This window comes from Pinus tabuliformis, chromosome Q (assembly GCF_031772625.1).
Source record: "Pinus tabuliformis cultivar Carrire ecotype Pingquan chromosome Q, CPIR1, whole genome shotgun sequence".
Taxonomy (NCBI): domain Eukaryota; kingdom Viridiplantae; phylum Streptophyta; class Pinopsida; order Pinales; family Pinaceae; genus Pinus; species Pinus tabuliformis.
In genome coordinates this window covers 836,412,996-836,430,254 of record NC_142296.1, presented here as the reverse complement: position 1 = coordinate 836,430,254, position 17,259 = coordinate 836,412,996, and the positions used below count along the sequence as shown (strand labels likewise).

At 45.6% G+C, this 17,259-nt stretch overlaps 1 protein-coding gene across 1 annotated transcript; it reads right to left on the bottom strand.

The window, feature by feature from the left end:
• Positions 1 to 418: 418 nt before the first annotated feature.
• On the bottom strand, positions 419 to 16,973 carry LOC149222195 (uncharacterized). Its single transcript, XM_089387530.1, has 3 exons — positions 16,462 to 16,973; positions 1,157 to 1,405; positions 419 to 1,010 (listed from the first exon to the last, which is right to left on the bottom strand). The coding sequence occupies exons 1-3, from the start codon at positions 16,971 to 16,973 to the stop codon at positions 419 to 421; spliced, it is 1,353 nt and encodes a 450-aa protein (XP_089243656.1).
• Positions 16,974 to 17,259: the final 286 nt, after the last annotated feature.

Below are 17,259 nucleotides of genomic sequence, written 5' to 3'. Positions count from 1 at the left end.
CCTCTTCGTTCAGACAGGCTTTGTGATATTGCTGTTGAAGATGGGCCTCTTTGTCAAGAATTTCTTTAGAGATGTGGGCCTCTTCCAAGATCTGATGGTGGGCATCTAGCATGCATTGGATCTTTTTCCTTTCAGTGGCTAGATTAGAAAGAGATTTGGCCCAGCTTTTTAGGGCAGATTTCACTCTTCTGAGTTTCTCTTCCCAGATATAGAATGGAGAGCCATTGACTGGCTGAGACCAACAATGCTTGACAATCTGAAGAAAGTTGGGTACCTTGGTCCAAAGAGGGTTGAATTTGAAGGGGATGGGGCCAAGATCCGAGAGGGATCGAAGGGTCAACTTGATGGAGTTATTGTCAGAGGTGCTACATGGAAGGATACGCATGCTGGCATCTAAACCAAGCTGAAGGAAGGAACTTTACACAAAAAATCTATCTAGTCTTGCTGCAATATGCCCAGGCCCTATTCTTTTGTTTGACCACGAGAAATTACCTGAAACTGGCTTGATATCTAGTAGATCCCAATCATGGAGAAGATCTTCTGCCCATTCCCTTGCCGGATCTCGCACAATGGTACCTCCACGCTTTTCTGTAGAGTGCAGCGTGAGATTTAGGTCTCCTGTAATGATGATATTTTCTAGAATGCCCAGATCCACTTGATTTCTTAATGAATACCAGCAAGACTTTTTTTCTCCAGCGCTGACCGACACATAAACGTTGAAGAGGCAAAATATTTCTTTAGTAACTAAGTGTTGCATCTTCAACATCAACCAGTGGGTGGTTGAAGTTTCAGATATTAGCGAGTACTTGCTATCATTCCATAGAGATCCCAGCCCTCCAGAGGCTCCTCGGGCTGAGACAGCAGCTGCTTTGCTCTTATTCCATAGTTTTCTACTTAAATGAAGGAGGCCCGAATCCTCCATCTTGGTCTCCTGGAGGAGGAGTATGTCCGGGGCTTCTATTCTTATTAAGTTTCTTAGTGCCTCTTCTTTGATTTTGCTCCCCATACCCCTGCAGTTCCAGGAGATAATTTTCATTATTTACCTTTGCTTTGGAGGGCTCCCTTGGAGCCTTGATGCTGATTTCTAGCCATCTTTGGTTTTTTTGCTAACATCTTCTTTAATGTAGGTTGGTTGCCCTGCAACTTGTCCTTATACGTTTCATGCTCCCTTTTCTCCCGATCTATTTTGCGCCCTCTTGTAGATCTCCTTATAGAGGCTAGGGAGTCTCCTATTTCTCCTTCCTCCTCCGAGTCTTCCGATTCTTGGTCCTCATCCTCAACTTCTTCTGGGGTTCCTTTTGAGCTTTCTGCTACGCCTGAATCCTTGGAAGGATTGGGCTGACCACCTTTCTCTGGAGTGACTGATTTCTGGGCCTCGACTTCATGGGTGTCCTCTGGTTGAGAGCTGTGGTGGGCTCCAGTATTGTAGCAATAATGCTACAACTCCTGGAGCTTCCTATCTCTAATTTTATCAACCTGGTAGTTCGTACAAACTTGGAAGCGACGGTGCTGTATGCACAAGTACTAGCTCTTGTCGCAGCTGTCACTTGGTCAGGTGGCACAAGTCCGCTAGGGCTCAAGCCAACTTCTATATGCTCACAGAAGAAGCTTTATGAATGATGGACGAAAGATAACTCAAAGGAGACTAGTCTATTTGCAGTAAGAAACTGAAAGCCAACAAAGCATGAAAACCCTAGTAAACCCTAATTTGACTAGCTAGGCCCTTACAATGCAAAACTGTGAATGAAACTACTACCAATAATGCCATTACTTGCAGTGAGCTGAAATACATGCATCTAAGCTACTTGCATCTGAAAAGACATGTTTTTGTATTTTTTCATTAAGTGGTTGGATTTATTGTGATGATGCTTTTGATTAGGGTTTGGTTGTGCAGGAGCGGTTTGAATGGAAGGAAAGCATGGGCAAGGTCAGGATGGCTAGGGGAGGTCCCAGAGGGTCTCTAGCATCAGTCCACAGAAGTCTACCATGTTTGGATGCTCAGCAACCGAGTTTGCAGGCTTCTACAGGAAGTCTGCAGGGGATCCTACAGGAAACTCAGGGATTCTACAGGAAGTTTGTGCAATTCTACAGGATGTTCGACCGTGGGAGTTTTGGGAGATGGTGAAGTGTTGGAGTGGTGTAGGAGGATAGGTGAGATGGAGATGGAACTGGTGATGGCTCAGGAGCAGAGAAGTCAGATGGAGGAAGAGTGCATGCAGTGGGTTGATGGATGGAAGGATGGGATCAACGAAAGGTTAAGTAAATGGAGCTATGTGAGTAATGGGAGAGCTGGAAGGTAAACGAGCTGAACAGAGGTCGGTTGAGTGGCTTCAGGTGTGGTTGAAAAGACGAGGAAGGTAATGGAATGGTGTGGAGCAGTGTAGATGAAACAAATTGTCTATGAATGTCACCAAAAACGAGAACTCTTTAACCTATGTTAACTGTGCTATTTTGAACCAATGAACAGCAGTGCAATTTGTGAAAGAAACTCGTGCATGGAAGTGGAATGGAGAAGTAATGATCAAGACCAAAGTGCATGGATGGATCTATGACTAAAGTAACTGTTGCAGCTTGCATGGACGTGAGAAGAACTGCGTTTCTTTTTGGTGGTTGATATGGACTGCACCCCAATCCCTAAGCAGAGATGGCAGTGATCTCTAACAACCTTTTTCTGGAGCTCCAATGAATTATAACTATCCTCTTCTAACCTACGCAACTGGAAGCAAATTCACCATAAACTAATCCTATTCAATCTCATAAAAAACTAAATCAGTAGACTGTAAATTCGAATTGCATGTCAAAGTAAAGAAACGAAGTGCTGGAACGAAAGGCAAATAACATTACAACACCGAGGAGATCTATTACTCTCAGGTTGGGCCCTAACTTGAGAGCTATAGCTCCCTTAGAAACTCAGAATGAGGTCAAAATCTGCCTGCCTTTATTCATAACCAAAAATCTGATGTCATGCCAAAACTGGCTTACAAAAAGAACCAACACCGAGCTGTAGCTCGTACTTCCAAATTACAAGAGTAATGCAAAAGTTCAAAAAGCTCCTATCAAAGGCTACGGCCTCAGTATTTATGCAAAATGATAATCCAACAGGTTTCCTTGATTTGTGGAGCTCGGCTGTCCAACTGAAGGTTAAACTGCTGATCCTGTAGAACAGTTGTAACTGTTGTTCCTGTAGAACGGTTGGCTGCCTCTAAGCTCGGTGGGGAGATTGGTTGGAGCTCGGAGCTATGGTGGGAATCACGAGGAAGGTCCCCAAGACTATGGACATCCTCTCCTAAAAACCAGCAGTGCCACCTTACTGTCTCCTTGTCTCCTTTCTCGTGGTCTTTGTTCCCTTTTAATGCCAAAAACCTGAAATCATCATGTATTAGTCACGTAAATAGAATGCCTACCCTTCTTCCTACAAACAACACGAATAAACCAAGAAATGAATGCATAAGCAATAAAAAATGAATGGTTTGAGCAAAGCAAGTAGGCCAAATGAGCCCAAATTGTACCAAAAATTGGGGTTCATCATCACCTCCCAGCTAAACTATTTGCTCATCCTTGAGCAACTTTGCTCTGGCTCCTCATCTTTGGCCGAGAACTAGAGCCCGGAGCATGCTTTTCCTTTCCTGTTTTTGGCGGCCCTGCCTTTTCTGCCGAGGGTGGCGCTTCTTCCTTTCATGTTTTTGGCGGCCCTGCCTTTGCTGCTGTTATAGACATTTTTGTGCCTTACAGCATGAAGCATGAAATGTCAATAATCTAAGGGATCCAAAGTCCCTAAACATGTTGTTCCTACCCCTAGAGGAACAAGGTCAGCAAACCATAGCACTGAATATCAGTTCTCCACCTAAAAACACTAAAAAACAAGCTAATTCTGGATCATGTCAACTGCTCCACTGAGCATCTGCGCTGAATGTCAACTGCTCCACTGTCTACCTGCGCTGAATGTCAACTGCAAAGAAGGCTACCTGCGCTGGGCGAGTTGGGACAAGTGGCACAGTCATTCCTCAAGGTGTCAATGCCCAGGAACCTTCCAAAATGACACTTGGATCAGGGAATTCGACTGGTGATGAGTAAGAGGGTCTAGATCTCCAAGTGGAAGCAAGAACCTCCAAGTGGACTCAAGAACTGAAGAATAACTGAAGTGGGAGAGGACACAAGTCAGCTTCATGCCAGCTACAAGCTGACTCATCCTTTCTCCAAAACTCCTATATATAGAGCTCTCTCATGAGGTCTATAGAGGCTGGAATCTTGTGAATGTAAGGAAGTGTTGTTGGTTTGAGTTTAGAACTATTGGGTGATTTGCTTTGAAGGAGGTGAAGAGGAGATTTCTTTCTGCTGGGAGGTGATGCTGGATTGGGCCTTTTATGGTTGTATCACTTCCTGAACTTTAATTCTTCCATTAATAAAGCATTTGAGGTTCTTCTATATGCATGTGTCTCAATGATGTGGTGTTATACTTGTGTATTTGATTTATTCTAATCCTTGAATCAATTATGAATGTATGCTTCTTGTAGTTTCCCTCTCTTGTTATTTTGCAGGATCTTGGTGTAGCTGGGCCAGTGAAAGAGCAAGGAGCTGAGAGCAAGCAGCAAAGAGAGAAGATTGGATCAATCATTAGCGGAAGACATCGGTTAGTGGATCTCTTCCTCCTCTCTCTTACATTTCATAAAGAAGTAATCTCAAATAGCTTTGCTTTGATTGTTGCTGAGGTACTATCACCCTTAGAGTGGGATAGGGTCATTCCGTATTGGATACTTTTCCCAACAACAGCTGCCCCTTGTGGTGACGAAGGTGGTGCTTCTTCCCCCTTTTCCATTTCCTTGAGCCGGGCTTCGGAAGGCGATTGGCCTATTTTCCGTGTCCAGTAAGTTATTTTTGGGCTTCCCCTCTCGGGGGTGGCTGATGTTTTAGAGGGGGTTCTTGCACTGGGTGAAGTAGGGACATCCCCTAAAATGGTTTGGCTGCTGGGTGGAGGCTGTGGCTTGCCCGTGGTTATCCTCTTGCTTCTCCTAGCTTCAGATGGTAGAGGGGTCTCCCTCTCTCTCTTCTCTTTCGGCTTTGGGGGTGTACTGAGGGCGGCCAGCGCCGCTGCTGCCTCCTTTTCGAGAATACCAGCCTTCTCTTTCTTGCGTTTTGCTCTCTCAGAGCTCCTTGTAGAGGGCCCCTCCTTTTCAGATTTCGGGCTTCCTGTAGAAGACCCTGCTTTGCCCACTTCTGGGCCTCCTGTAGAAGATCCTTTCTTTCCCAATTTTGGGCTTCCTGTAGAAGACCCGGTTTTAGCCACTCTCGGGCTTCCTGTAGAAGCCCCTGCTTTGGTAATCTTTGGGCTTCCTGTAAAAGACCCTTTCTCTGTCTTCAGGCTTCCTGTAGGAGCCTGTTTCTCAATGATTTTCGGGCTTCCTGTAGAAGCCCCTTTTTCCAATTTCGGGCTTCCTGTAGAAGCCCTTGTCTCTGTCTTCGGGCTTCCTGTAGAAGCCTGTTTCTGCAATTTCGGGCTTCCTGTAGAAGCCTGTTTCTGCAATTTCGGGCTTCCTGTAGAAGCCTTTGTCTCTGTTTTTGGGCTTCCTGTAGAAGCCTGTTTCTGCTTTCCTGTAGACACAGGTGTCCCCACCTTTGCTTGCTTGCCTGCCTGAGTTTTGCTTTTTGCTTTGGTTGCAGGTGCTGTTGAGGTACTTGGGCTGACGTGGACCACCTCGGCTTTGTCCATTCTGCTCTTCAGCCTCTTTTCTCTTGCTGACAAGATAGGTGTGCCACCTTTTTCCTTGTCATCCTTTTCCTCATGCTTCTTCCTTTGTTCTTTCTTCTGCACTGTGGTCGGGGTCTTCTGGCCTTCTTCTCTCTGTCCCTCGGCCACTGCTTCTTGTTCCTCACTGCTGGAGGAACCCGTTTCTTCGATCAACATTTTAATTTTTCCATCTTTTGTCAAATTCCGGAAGGATTCCCATGAGAGGGGAACCTTATATGAATGCAGCGCATCCTCCACAAGAAGCTTGATCAACCCATGGTGGGCTATTTGATCTGGTATGCCCTCTTTTAGCTTTGTGGCACACTCCATTAGAGACTGCAATAGGAAATAAGGGATGCTCAGTTTTTTTTCTACAGGAAGATCAATCCGGTGCTTCAATTCAGTGAGAAGCCGAAAGTGATATGCATACACGATGCTAAAATGGCCTTCACAAGTGATATATTTCATGATTTGCAAACTGACTTCATTCCATGGTGGCAACAGGCTCGTTCTTCACACCCCATTTTTGTCCTCCGAGAATTCTTCCTCAGGTGGAAAGAATTCTTTCTTTGCCTGCTGGCTCAGCTTTCTTTATTCCTTATCCCATGGCAAACCCATAGGAAGTTCTGTGATCCGACTGATATGTTGCGGGGTGAGCTTGAGGCTTAGACCTCTGAAGTTCACTGTGGCCAGTGTCTGGGATTTCGGCCTCAGAGCCTGCAAGAATTCTTCGGCCACTTCATCATCGTAACCTTGCAGCTTATCACAAAAATACATCCATTGTGCTCGTGTAAAGAGCTATACCACTGCCGGGTTTTCCCTTAATTTGGTTGAATCAGTGGGTTCCCGTCTTATAAACCCACCCGGCATGATGAACACGGTTGTTTTAACTAAAGGTGGCAAATGCGAAAGAGATTTGGTCTATTGAGACAGAGCATGCACATAATCCACAAAATTCAACACAGTCTATTTATACTGACATCCTGTAGAACGACAGTATAGGCACAGCAAGCAACAATTTTACCGATATCTTTATGACCAGACTGTGGACGATGGTCTTGCCACTCTTACTAACCAGTTGCATGAAGAGTTCAGGGTTACCTCTTTAATTGGCCACCTTTTTTCGTGAGGCACCCGCTTCCCTGTAGAAGACTGCGTTCCTGTAGAGACTGCGTTCCTGTAGAAACTGTGTTCCTGTAGGAGCAGTGCGCAAATTTCGGGGAGGACTGTAGTTGGCCTGCGCTCGAGGTGTGTTTCACCGGCGTTCTGGTAGCCAAAAGCTCCGCGTATCAAAGTGCAGAGGAGATCAGAATAGCCACTCGAGTTTGAAGTGGTGGTTGATAAATGCATCCGCATAATCTAGCCGATTAGATTTTGAATCAGCGCAATCCGTGGCGCGGGGGGTGAGCTGTCCCCGCCGGACCGTTGGGCGACGTCATCCATCATTCGCCTGCATATTCACTTGCTGCCGCATCCATTCCCACAGATCTGCCGCCGCCTTTTTCTTTTAAACTCATTGCTTCCGACGGGAGTGTTCTCACGTGCGTGCTGCTCATTCTCTTTGTCGTGGCCGCCACCCAAACATCCAATTATACCTTAACTAGCCGACGTGGCCAGTCGACTGGCCATACGGCCGCTCAACCATTCACTTTTACGCTGTGCAAACAATTCAAAGTAAAATTCATGCGATTTGATGGAAGGAAGGGTCGAGACACTTACCTGCGTGGCTGCACGCGATTTTTCCAGTTTTTGGACGATGGTGAGTGGATCTACCTGCTGCATGCGAACTTACACAGACCTGGAGGCTCGTGGTTACAGGCTGCCGACGATGGAGTGGATGCTTTGGTTGCATGCGCTCGCGTTTCATTGCAGATGGCGGTGCTGTGAATGGTATCCACTCTAGCGGGTTTAACTGTTACAGGATTCCCGCGGGGTGTCTCGTAACAGTTCTTCCTCCTTGGGTGCATGCTGCACAACGGAGGATCTGGCCTTTCGATCACGTTCCCGGAGCTTCTGATGCCTGTGGTATGAGATCTCAGCACTTGTTTATCTTCGAAAATGGCTTTTCCCGCGAGAACTCATCGATCTGCTTTGTTGGTGCAGGGAACTTGGTTGCATGTCGACAAGGATGGTGGAGCAAGGTAACAACAATGTGCAAGGGTGCCAACAGAGGCTTGCATGCGTCCAAACCAATCCGTAGTCGCTAAATCTCCTTTTAAGATGAATGCTGGGCCGTCCCAAACTTCTACAGGAAGTTTCCTGTAGAACACAGAGCTTCCTGTAGAAAGTTCGCACTTTCCTGTAGAAAATCTGTGTCTTCCTGTAGAAAGACTGCATCTTCCTGTAGAAAGACTGCATCTTCCTGTAGAGGACTCAAACCATGATAAAATTGCACATACCTTGAAAAAACATGGGTACCCTTGGAGGAGGTGCTGGTGAGGTCTCTTGACAGCATGATAAGGACCCTTGGCTTTGAGTTGAAGGGCTTCCTCTCCTCCATAGAACATCTGCAACCTACATGCAATTTTACCATATTTTGCTTATTGTTTTTTTTTTTCATTTTTTTCATTTTTTTTTTCTTTTTTTTTTGAAAGATAACAGGGGCGCCTCAAAGAGGTTTTCACCCGGGCCATCTGCCCTGAGCGCCTCAGAGAGGTTTTCACTCAAGGATCTTTTTTTAAACCTTTTCTCTTTTTTTTTTGAAAGAAAATAGGGGCGCCTCAATGAGGTTTTCACCCCTACCACCTGCCTTGGGCGCCTCAGAGAGATTTTCACCCAAGGATCTTTATTATTATTATTATTATTATTATTATTTTTTTTATTATATATATCCCTCAGGGTATGCCAAAAGCAGAGGCAGAACCCCTCTCTAGGACCAATACAGATTTATCCATAGTTTTGATGAACTCTTGTCTTGAGAGAGGTCTCCTGTAAATCTTCAATCGATGCCCATTGACAAGTATGGGAATGGCTTCCTCATCAATGGTTCGAATGAGGACAGATCCATTGTCATGGCATTTCTCCACTGCATATGGTCCTAGCCATCTGGTTCTCAGCTTCCCCTTGAAATCTTTGTATCTGGAGTCATACAACAAAGCCCAATCTCCCGGTTGAAATTGCTTGTCATGGAGATGTTGGTCATGCCACACCTTTCTCTGAAGTTGAACCACTTCTGAGTGAAGGAGGGCCTGCATTCGGTGCTCATCCAGGCCATTCAGCTGCAGTAGCCTTTCTTGTTGTGCATGGCTGAGATCTAGGTCCAGCTGAGCTGCCATCCTCAAAGTGTTGTATTCAAACTCAATGGATAGCAAAGCTTTCTTCCCATAGACCAGCTCATACGGTGTGAAGCCGGTGGTGGTCTTCCAAGTGGTGTTGTAAGCCCATGTGGCTTCAACCAGGCGATCTGCCCAGTCCTTTCTGCTGCTGCTCACCACCTTAGTCAAGATCCCTTCTAATGCTCTATTGGTGACTTCCACCTGCCCATTTGCTTGAGGGTGATAAGGGGTGGAAGTCCTATGCTTGATCTTGTGATGGGCTAGTAGATCTTCAACCAGGTTGGAGGTGAACTGGCTCCCTTGATCGGTGACCAGCTCTCTTGGATAGCCAAACTTATAGAAGATGTTTTCTCTTAGGAACTCGGCCACCTTTTCTTCTGTTGCTGCTTTGATTGCTTTGGTCTCTGCCCACTTTGTCAAATAGTCAGTACACACAATGATGTAAGTCCTTTGCCTCGAAGAGGGGTTGATTGGGCCCACAAAGTCCATGCCCCACTTCTCAAATGGCTCAAGAGTCACTTGAGGTTGGAGAGGCATCTCATCCCTTTGGGTCGGTTTCCCCATTCTTTGGCATTGGTCGCACTGACTGACATATCTTCTGACATCTTGATGAAGTGTGGGCCAATAGTAGCCTGCCTGCAGGATTTTGAAGGCAGTTCTCTTTGCTGCAAAATGTCCTCCACAAGGCCCATCATGACAAGTGAGGAGGATATCAAAGACTTCCTCCTCCCTTACACAACGCCTTAAGATCTGATCGGGGCCAAGCTTGAACAGATTGCCCCCGATCCAAGTAAATGAGGCACTTTTTCTGATGATTCTGCTCTTCTCTCTTGAAGATAGGTGCAGAGGGAACTATGCTGAAACAAGATAGTTTGCTATATCAGCAAACCATGGAGAGAGTACTGAAATAGCAAACAGATGTTCATCGGGCATCTAGTCATCCACTGTTCCATCCTCATCTGCAGACAAATCCAATCTAGATAAAAAGTCAGTAACAACTTTTTCTCTACCTGGTTTGTCAACAATGGTCAAATCAAACTGCTGCAATAAAAGTAACCATCTAATAATACGAGCATTCACATCTGGTTTATTCATTAAATATCTAATTGCAACATGGTCAGTATGTACAAAGGTCTGGTAACCAGTAATATAATGTCGGAACTTGTTCAGTGCATGAACCACAGCCAAGAATTCTTTCTCGGTTACAGTGTAATTCAGCTCAGCTTTGGACAAGTTTTTGCTAACAAAGTAAATGGCATATGGAAGTTTTTGCTCAACTTGTCCTAAAGCTGCACCTATGGCTTTGTTCGAGGCATCAGTGTGGATGTGGAAAGGTAGGGCCCAGTTTGGACCTCTCAGGATTGGGGCTGACACCAACTTGTCCTTCAATTCATTTAAAGCCCTCTGACAATCGTCAGTCCAATTAAACTCCACATCTTTTGCCAACAGGCCAAACAATGGCGAGGCTAGCTTGCTGAAATCTTTAATGAATCTCCGGTAGTATCCTGCTAATCCCAAGAAACTCCGGACATCCCTTACCTTTTGAGGAGGTGGAACCCTCTTGATGAGAGCAATTTTATTAGGATCCACCTGCAACCCTTGGCAAGAAATGGTATGGCCTAGCACGGTCCCTTCAGTCATTAGGAATTCACATTTTTCAGGACTAAGGGACAAGTTCATCTCGGTGCATTTGGTTAGGACTTTTCCCAGGTTGGACAATGCTTCCTGGAAGTTGGCCCCATAAGGATTAAAGTCATCCATATAGATTTCTACCACATCATGGACCAGCTCCGAGAAGATGCTCAAGACAGCTCTCTGGAAGGTAGCAGGAGCATTGCATAGCCCAAAGGGAAGGACTCGGTAGGCAAAGGTACCCCAAGGACAAGTGAAGGTGGTCTTATCTTGGTCTTTCGGGCTGATTTGGATTTGGTTGTACCCGCTAAACCCATCCAGGAAAGAGAAGAACTTCTTTCCTGCCAGTCCATCCAACACTTGATCTATGAAAGGTAGAGGGAAATGGTCCTTCTTGGTAGCTTTGTTCAGTTCTCGGTAGTCCACACAGATTCTCCATTTTCCATTTTTCTTGGGAACCAACACTAGAGGGGACACCCATTCACTATCTGAGATGGGGTAGATGAACCCGGCATCCAACAGTTTTTGCAATTCTTCCTTGACAATGTCCTTAAGGGCTGGATTCATTCTCCTCTGAGGTTGCCTAATCGGTTTACAATCCTCTTTGATGTATATATGATGGGTACAGACCGAAGGATGGACTCCTTTCATTTCCTTATAGCTCCAAGCAAAAGCATCTAGGTGGTTGGCCAACAGACTACACAGCTCCTTTTCCTGGGAAGGGGATAGGGAGGAGCTGATCTTCAATGCTTTCTCAGGGCCGAACTCCACATTCTTGACTCTGGGAGTAACAGGGTTGGTTGTACAAAGATCCACTAAGGTGCTAGCTTGGGCATCCTCCACCAATTTCTCTAAGGGTAGTGCACTGGAAGGTGGATTCTGGATCAAGGTCTCGATCAAGTCATCCTCGGTTGGGGGGTCTCTTCTAGTGGTATCTAAGGTGCACAGAGGTGCTGAGTACACCTCGTCTTCTTCTCCTTCTTCCAACCAGAGTGGTAAGTCATGCTCTAAGGAGGGTTGGGCAGGAGGGTATAGGACTAGCTGCTTAGACATGGGACCATTTTTGATGGTCATGTTTCCTGCACGACAACTTATGTAAGCATTTGCAGTAGCTAACCAAGGCCTTCCCACAATGAGAGGATATCCAGTAAGCTTTGCCTTTGGTTGCAGAACCAGGAAGTCTGCAGGGTATTCCCAAGAGTCAATAGAGACCAAGACATCCTCCACAATCCCTTTGGGAGTCACGGTGGAGCGATCTGCTAATTGCAGTACTGTCGAGGTCTTCCTCAAGGAACCCTGAAGATTAAGTTTAAGCATGGTATCCCTGGTCATCACATTAATGGCAGCCCCCAGATCAATCAAGGTGTGAGGTATAATGGTGCCATTGATGTGAACATCTACTACAGGACTTCCAGGATCTAGGTACTTTGGGCAGATGACTTGTCCTAACATAAGGTCAGACAGTTGTCCTATGACATTGATAGTTGAAGCATCTTTCTTCCGTCTGCCTGGATGTTTGAAACACTTCTCCTTAACCAGTTTGTTGTATATTGGCACATCCTTGATGGCTTGGAGAAGTGGTATTTTTACACACAACTGCTTGAGCTCACCCAGAAGCTCATCCTCCTCTGGGTTGGGTTGTGTGGTGGCTGTTAGTCTCTCAGGAAAGGGTGGAATAGCCTTTGGTTCACTTTCCTGTTTATCTCCCTCATCCTCTAGGGGAGGAGGTTGGCGATCTGGTAGAGTCTTTCCAGATCAAAGATTGATCTCCTGGATCTCCACAGCATAGGTAGGGCATGAGGTTTCCCCAGTGTATACCTGCTGGGCCTGTCTATTGTTGGGGTTCGGGTTCGGTTGAGCAGGCATTTGAGGTTGCCTTGGAGGAGCAGGAGGTAATGGCTGAGGTTGAACTGGTGGTGGAGGCAAGATGGCAGGAGGAGTGTTGTATTGGGGCCTCCACCCCGACTGAGGTGCATTCCATTGAGGCTGTGGCTGGGCATGTGAGTGATATGAATGAGAAGTAGGTTGAGTGGGGTACTGAGGTGGATAAGACCATGGAGGAGGCATGGACCATGAAGGATGAGCAGGGGGACCCCAGGAAGGCATAGGAGTCGATTGGTTGGGGCTGTAATAAGCTTGAGATGCCCCTTGCATCCCCTGCTGATAAGGTCTAGATCCTTGTGGCCTCCTTTGGTTGAGGTAATATAGAGGTTCAGTGGGAGCTTCTGTCCCTTGGTACATGGCTTTAAACCCAGGTAAGGTTGGACACTGATTTGTGGGATGGTCCTCCTCACAAACGAAACACACTTCAACCGAATGCAATGGACATTCGTTCTTAGGGTGTCTCCTTGTGCACCTAGGGCAGAAGACAGCCAAGGCTCTCTCAGCTTCTTCTTTCTTTTGCTGAATCCTGAATGTGTCAAGCTGCATGGCAATGGTCTGTCTCACCTCACTCTTAAGATCTTCTAATTGATTTGCAAGCTCATGTTTGGAGAAAGGGACACTAGTTGAGAGGTGGTTTCCTCTACCTCGTTTCCGAGCTGCCCTGGAGTGGTTTCTAAACACAGTCTTGATGTCCTCATAAGGCATTTGGTAAATGTCCCCCCCAGCTAACATGTGAAGGGTATCTAAGAGGTCTTCAGGGACTCCTCGGAGCAGGACCAACTTGAGGGATTCAGGGTCAAGTGTGCACTGGCCCGCTTATAGCTTAGTTGGAACATCTCCTCATACTCCTCTAAGGACTCATCATTTCCCATGGTCATCCGAAAGATTTCCCCCTTTGTTTCCTTGGACCTACAGTAATCCCGGTACTTGGTATTGAAAGCTTGCTGCATCTGAGCCCAAGTGGTGATACTATTCCCAGGTAAGCCCATGAACCAGCGTAATGCTGCATCCTTAAGAGTGGAAGGGAAAAGTTTCAGCTTTTGCTCATCTTGAGTGTAGTCATAGGTTCTACAAAGGACAACAAACTCAAACAGGAAGGTATCCGGATCTTCAGTAGTCAGCCCATGGAAGTGAGGTAAGGCGGAGGGGCTAATGTTCTTCATTTTCATCTCTCCATTGGTCTCTCGGATGGGGAAGGCACCTTCTATTCTCTCATCTTCTCTTCTATTGTCAGCCATAGCTTCAGATGGAGTGGTCTCTAACTCTTCTTCTACTATAGGATCTTTGTATATCTCAGGATGTTCACCTATAGGTTCTTCTGGGTCACTGTCACCAAAGAGGAGAGAAGGGTGACTCAGTGATGTGGTGGGGGTGTTTGGTAGGAATTTGCCTGATCTATCTCAGTTCCTACGAGGCATGAAATGGAAAAGACTTTCTTTTTCTTTTGATTGTTTTTGCTTTGCTTTTCTTTTGGTACCTGCAAAACTGAAACAGATTGATCTACAACTAACTATGAAAGATGCAGAATTAAACTGAAAGAAGGAAAGAACTAATCTACTTTGCTCAAATGAAATTGCAAGAATGGAAATGCTAGTCTACGCTTGCAGAAAGGAAATGCTAATCTATGAAAGCAGGAAATGCTAATCTATGAAAGCAGAAAATGCTAATCTATGAAAGCAGGAAATGTCTATGCTACTTTTGCAGAATGGAAATGAAGTAAACTACTTAGCAGAAGGCAAGAGTAAGAAAGTAGAAGAAAAGCAACAATTACTAATACTCTGACGCTTCCCCGGCAACAGCGCCAAAAAGATGGTGGGCTCTAGTATTGTAGCTAATGCTACAACTCCTGGAGCTTCCTATCTCTAATTTTATCAACCCGGTAGTTCGTACAAACTTGGAAGCGACGGTGCTGTATGCACAAGTACTAGCTCTTGTTGCAGTTGTCACTTGGTCAGCTGGCACAAGTCCGCTAGGGCTCAAGCCAACTTCTATATGCTCACAGAAGAAGCTTTATGAATGATGGACGAAAGCTAACTCAAAGGAGACTAGTCTATTTGCAGTAAGAAACTGAAAGCCAACAAAGCATGAAAACCCTAGTAAACCCTAATTTGACTAGCTAGGCCCTTACAATGCAAAACTGTGAATGAAACTACTACCAATAATGCCATTACTTGCAGTGAGCTGAAATACATGCATCTAAGCTACTTGCATCTGAAAAGACATGTTTTTGTATTTTTTCATTAAGTGGTTGGATTTATTGTGATGATGCTTTTGATTAGGGTTTGGTTGTGCAGGAGCGGTTTGAATGGAAGGAAAGCATGGGCAAGGTCAGGATGGCTAGGGGAGGTCCCAGAGGGTCTCTAGCATCAATCCACAGAAGTCTACCACGTTCGGATGCTCAGCAACCGAGTTTGCAGGCTTCTACAGGAAGTCTGCATTGGATCCTACAGGAAACTCAGGGATTCTACAGGAAGTCTGTGCAATTCTACAGGATGTTCGACCGTGGGAGTTTTGGGAGATGGTGAAGTGTTGGAGTGGTGTGGGAGGATAGGTGAGATGGAGATGGAACTGGTGATGGCTCAGGAGCAGAGAAGATAAATGGAGGAAGAGTGCATGCAGTGGGTTGATGGCTGGAAGGATGGGATCAACGAAAGGTTAAGTAAATGGAGCTATGTGAGTAATGGGAGAGCTGGAAGGTAAACGAGCTGAACAGAGGTCGGTTGAGTGGCTTCAGGTGTGGTTGAAAAGACGAGGAAGGTAATGGAATGGTGTGGAGCAGTGTAGATGAAACAAATTGTCTATGAATGTCACAAAAAACGAGAACTCTTTAACCTATGTTAACTGTGCTATTTTGAACCAATGAACAACATTGCAATTTGTGAAAGAAACTCGTGCATGGAAGTGGAATGGAGAAGTAATGATCAAGACCAAAGTGCATGGATGGATCTATGACTAAAGTAACTGTTGCAGCTTGCATGGACGTGAGAAGAACTGCGTTTCTTTTTAGTGGTTGATATGGACTGCACCCCAATCCCTAAGCAGAGATGGCAGTGATCTCTAACAACCTTTTTCTGGAGCTCCAATGAATTATAACTATCCTCTTCTAACCTACGCAACTGGAAGCAAATTCACCATAAACTAATCCTATTCAATCTCATAAAAAACTAAATCAGCAGACTGTAAATTCGAATTGCATGTCAAAGTAAAGAAACGAAGTGCTGGAACGAAAGGCAAATAACATTACAACACCGAGGAGATCTATTGCTCTTAGGTTGGGCCCTAACCTGAGAGCTATAGCTCCCTTAGAAACTCAGAATGAGATCAAAATCTGCCTGCCTTTATTCATAACCAAAAATCTGATGTCATGCCAAAACTGGCTTACAAAAAGAACCAACACCGAGCTGTAGCTCGTACTTCCAAATTACAAGAGTAATGCAAAAGTTCAAAAAGCTCCTATCAAAGGCTACGGCCTCAGTATTTATGCAAAATGATAATCCAACAGGTTTCCTTGATTTGTGGAGCTCGGCTGTCCAACTGAAGGTTAAACTGCTGATCCTGTAGAACAGTTGTAACTACTTTTCCTGTAGAACGGTTGGCTGCCTCTAAGCTCGGTGGGGAGATTGGTTGGAGCTCGGAGCTATGGTGGGAATCACGAGGAAGGTCCCCAAGACTGTGGACATCCTCTCCTAAAAACCAGCAGTGCCACCTTACTGTCTCCTTGTCTCCTTTCTCGTGGTCTTTGCTCCCTTTTAATGCCAAAAACCTGAAATCATCATGTATTAGTCACGTAGATAGAATGCCTACGCTTCTTCCTACAAACAACACGAATAAACCAAGAAATGAATGCATAAGCAATAAAAAATGAATGGTTTGAGCAAAGCAAGTAGGCCAAATGAGCCCAAATTGTACCAAAAATTGGGGTTCATCAAGCTGAGGGGATCAAACCTGTTTTCTAGGGCTGTCTTGGGCTGGGTCTGCGGAGCAGGGCGCTGATGAGGATTGCCATTGGATCCTCCCACCTTCTGAGTCTTGTGAGAATTTTGTGTTCGCTTGACTTGATTCCATCCATCCTCCTTCCCTTGCACAGATTCAGTATTGGACAGACAACTTATGGCGAAATGGCCATAAACATGGCATTTCCGGCATTTAAAGGGCAACTGTTCGTAGTCTAGTTTCTTCATGTGAGTCCAGCTTCCAACCTTGATTTTAATGGCCTCTAGAAGTCCCTCCTCCAGATCCACCTCCACGCAAATCCTGGCACAATCATATTGTTCCTTGTTGTTTGCCCGATCTATAAATTTCCCCAGGGCATTTCCTATATGCATCAATGAGTCCCAGTTCCAACAATGCACTGGAAGATTTGGCAGCCTGACCCACACTGGGACAACTTTGGGTACATCCACTACCGGATCGAAGTCCAGAGTCCATTTGTTCAGATACAGACCCTGGGGGCCCATGAAGTAGGTGTTATAGACATTTTTGTGCCTTACAGCATAGAGCATGAAATGTCAATAATCTAAGGGATCCAAAGTCCCTAAACATGTTGTTCTTACCCTTAGAGGAACAAGGTCAGCAAACCACAGCACTGCAAATCAGTTCTCCACTGAAAAACACTCAAAAACAGGTCAGTTTTGGATCATTGCAGCTGCTCCACTAGGCATCTGCGCTACATAGCAGGTACAACAAAGGCTACCTGCGTTGCATAGCAAGTAGAACAAAGGCTACCTGCGTTGGGCGTACTTG

Coding starts and splice junctions, on each gene's coding strand:
- LOC149222195 (XM_089387530.1), bottom strand. CDS start 16,973: ATGGGCCCCCAGGGTCTGTATCTGAACAAATGGACTCTGGACTTCGAT. Junction 1,406..16,461: donor AAGACAGCCCTAGAAAACAG/GTTTGATCCCCT, acceptor AGCCCACCACAG/CTCTCAACCAGAGGACACCC. Junction 1,011..1,156: donor GAGAAAAGGGAGCATGAAAC/GTATAAGGACAA, acceptor CTGGAACTGCAG/GGGTATGGGGAGCAAAATCA.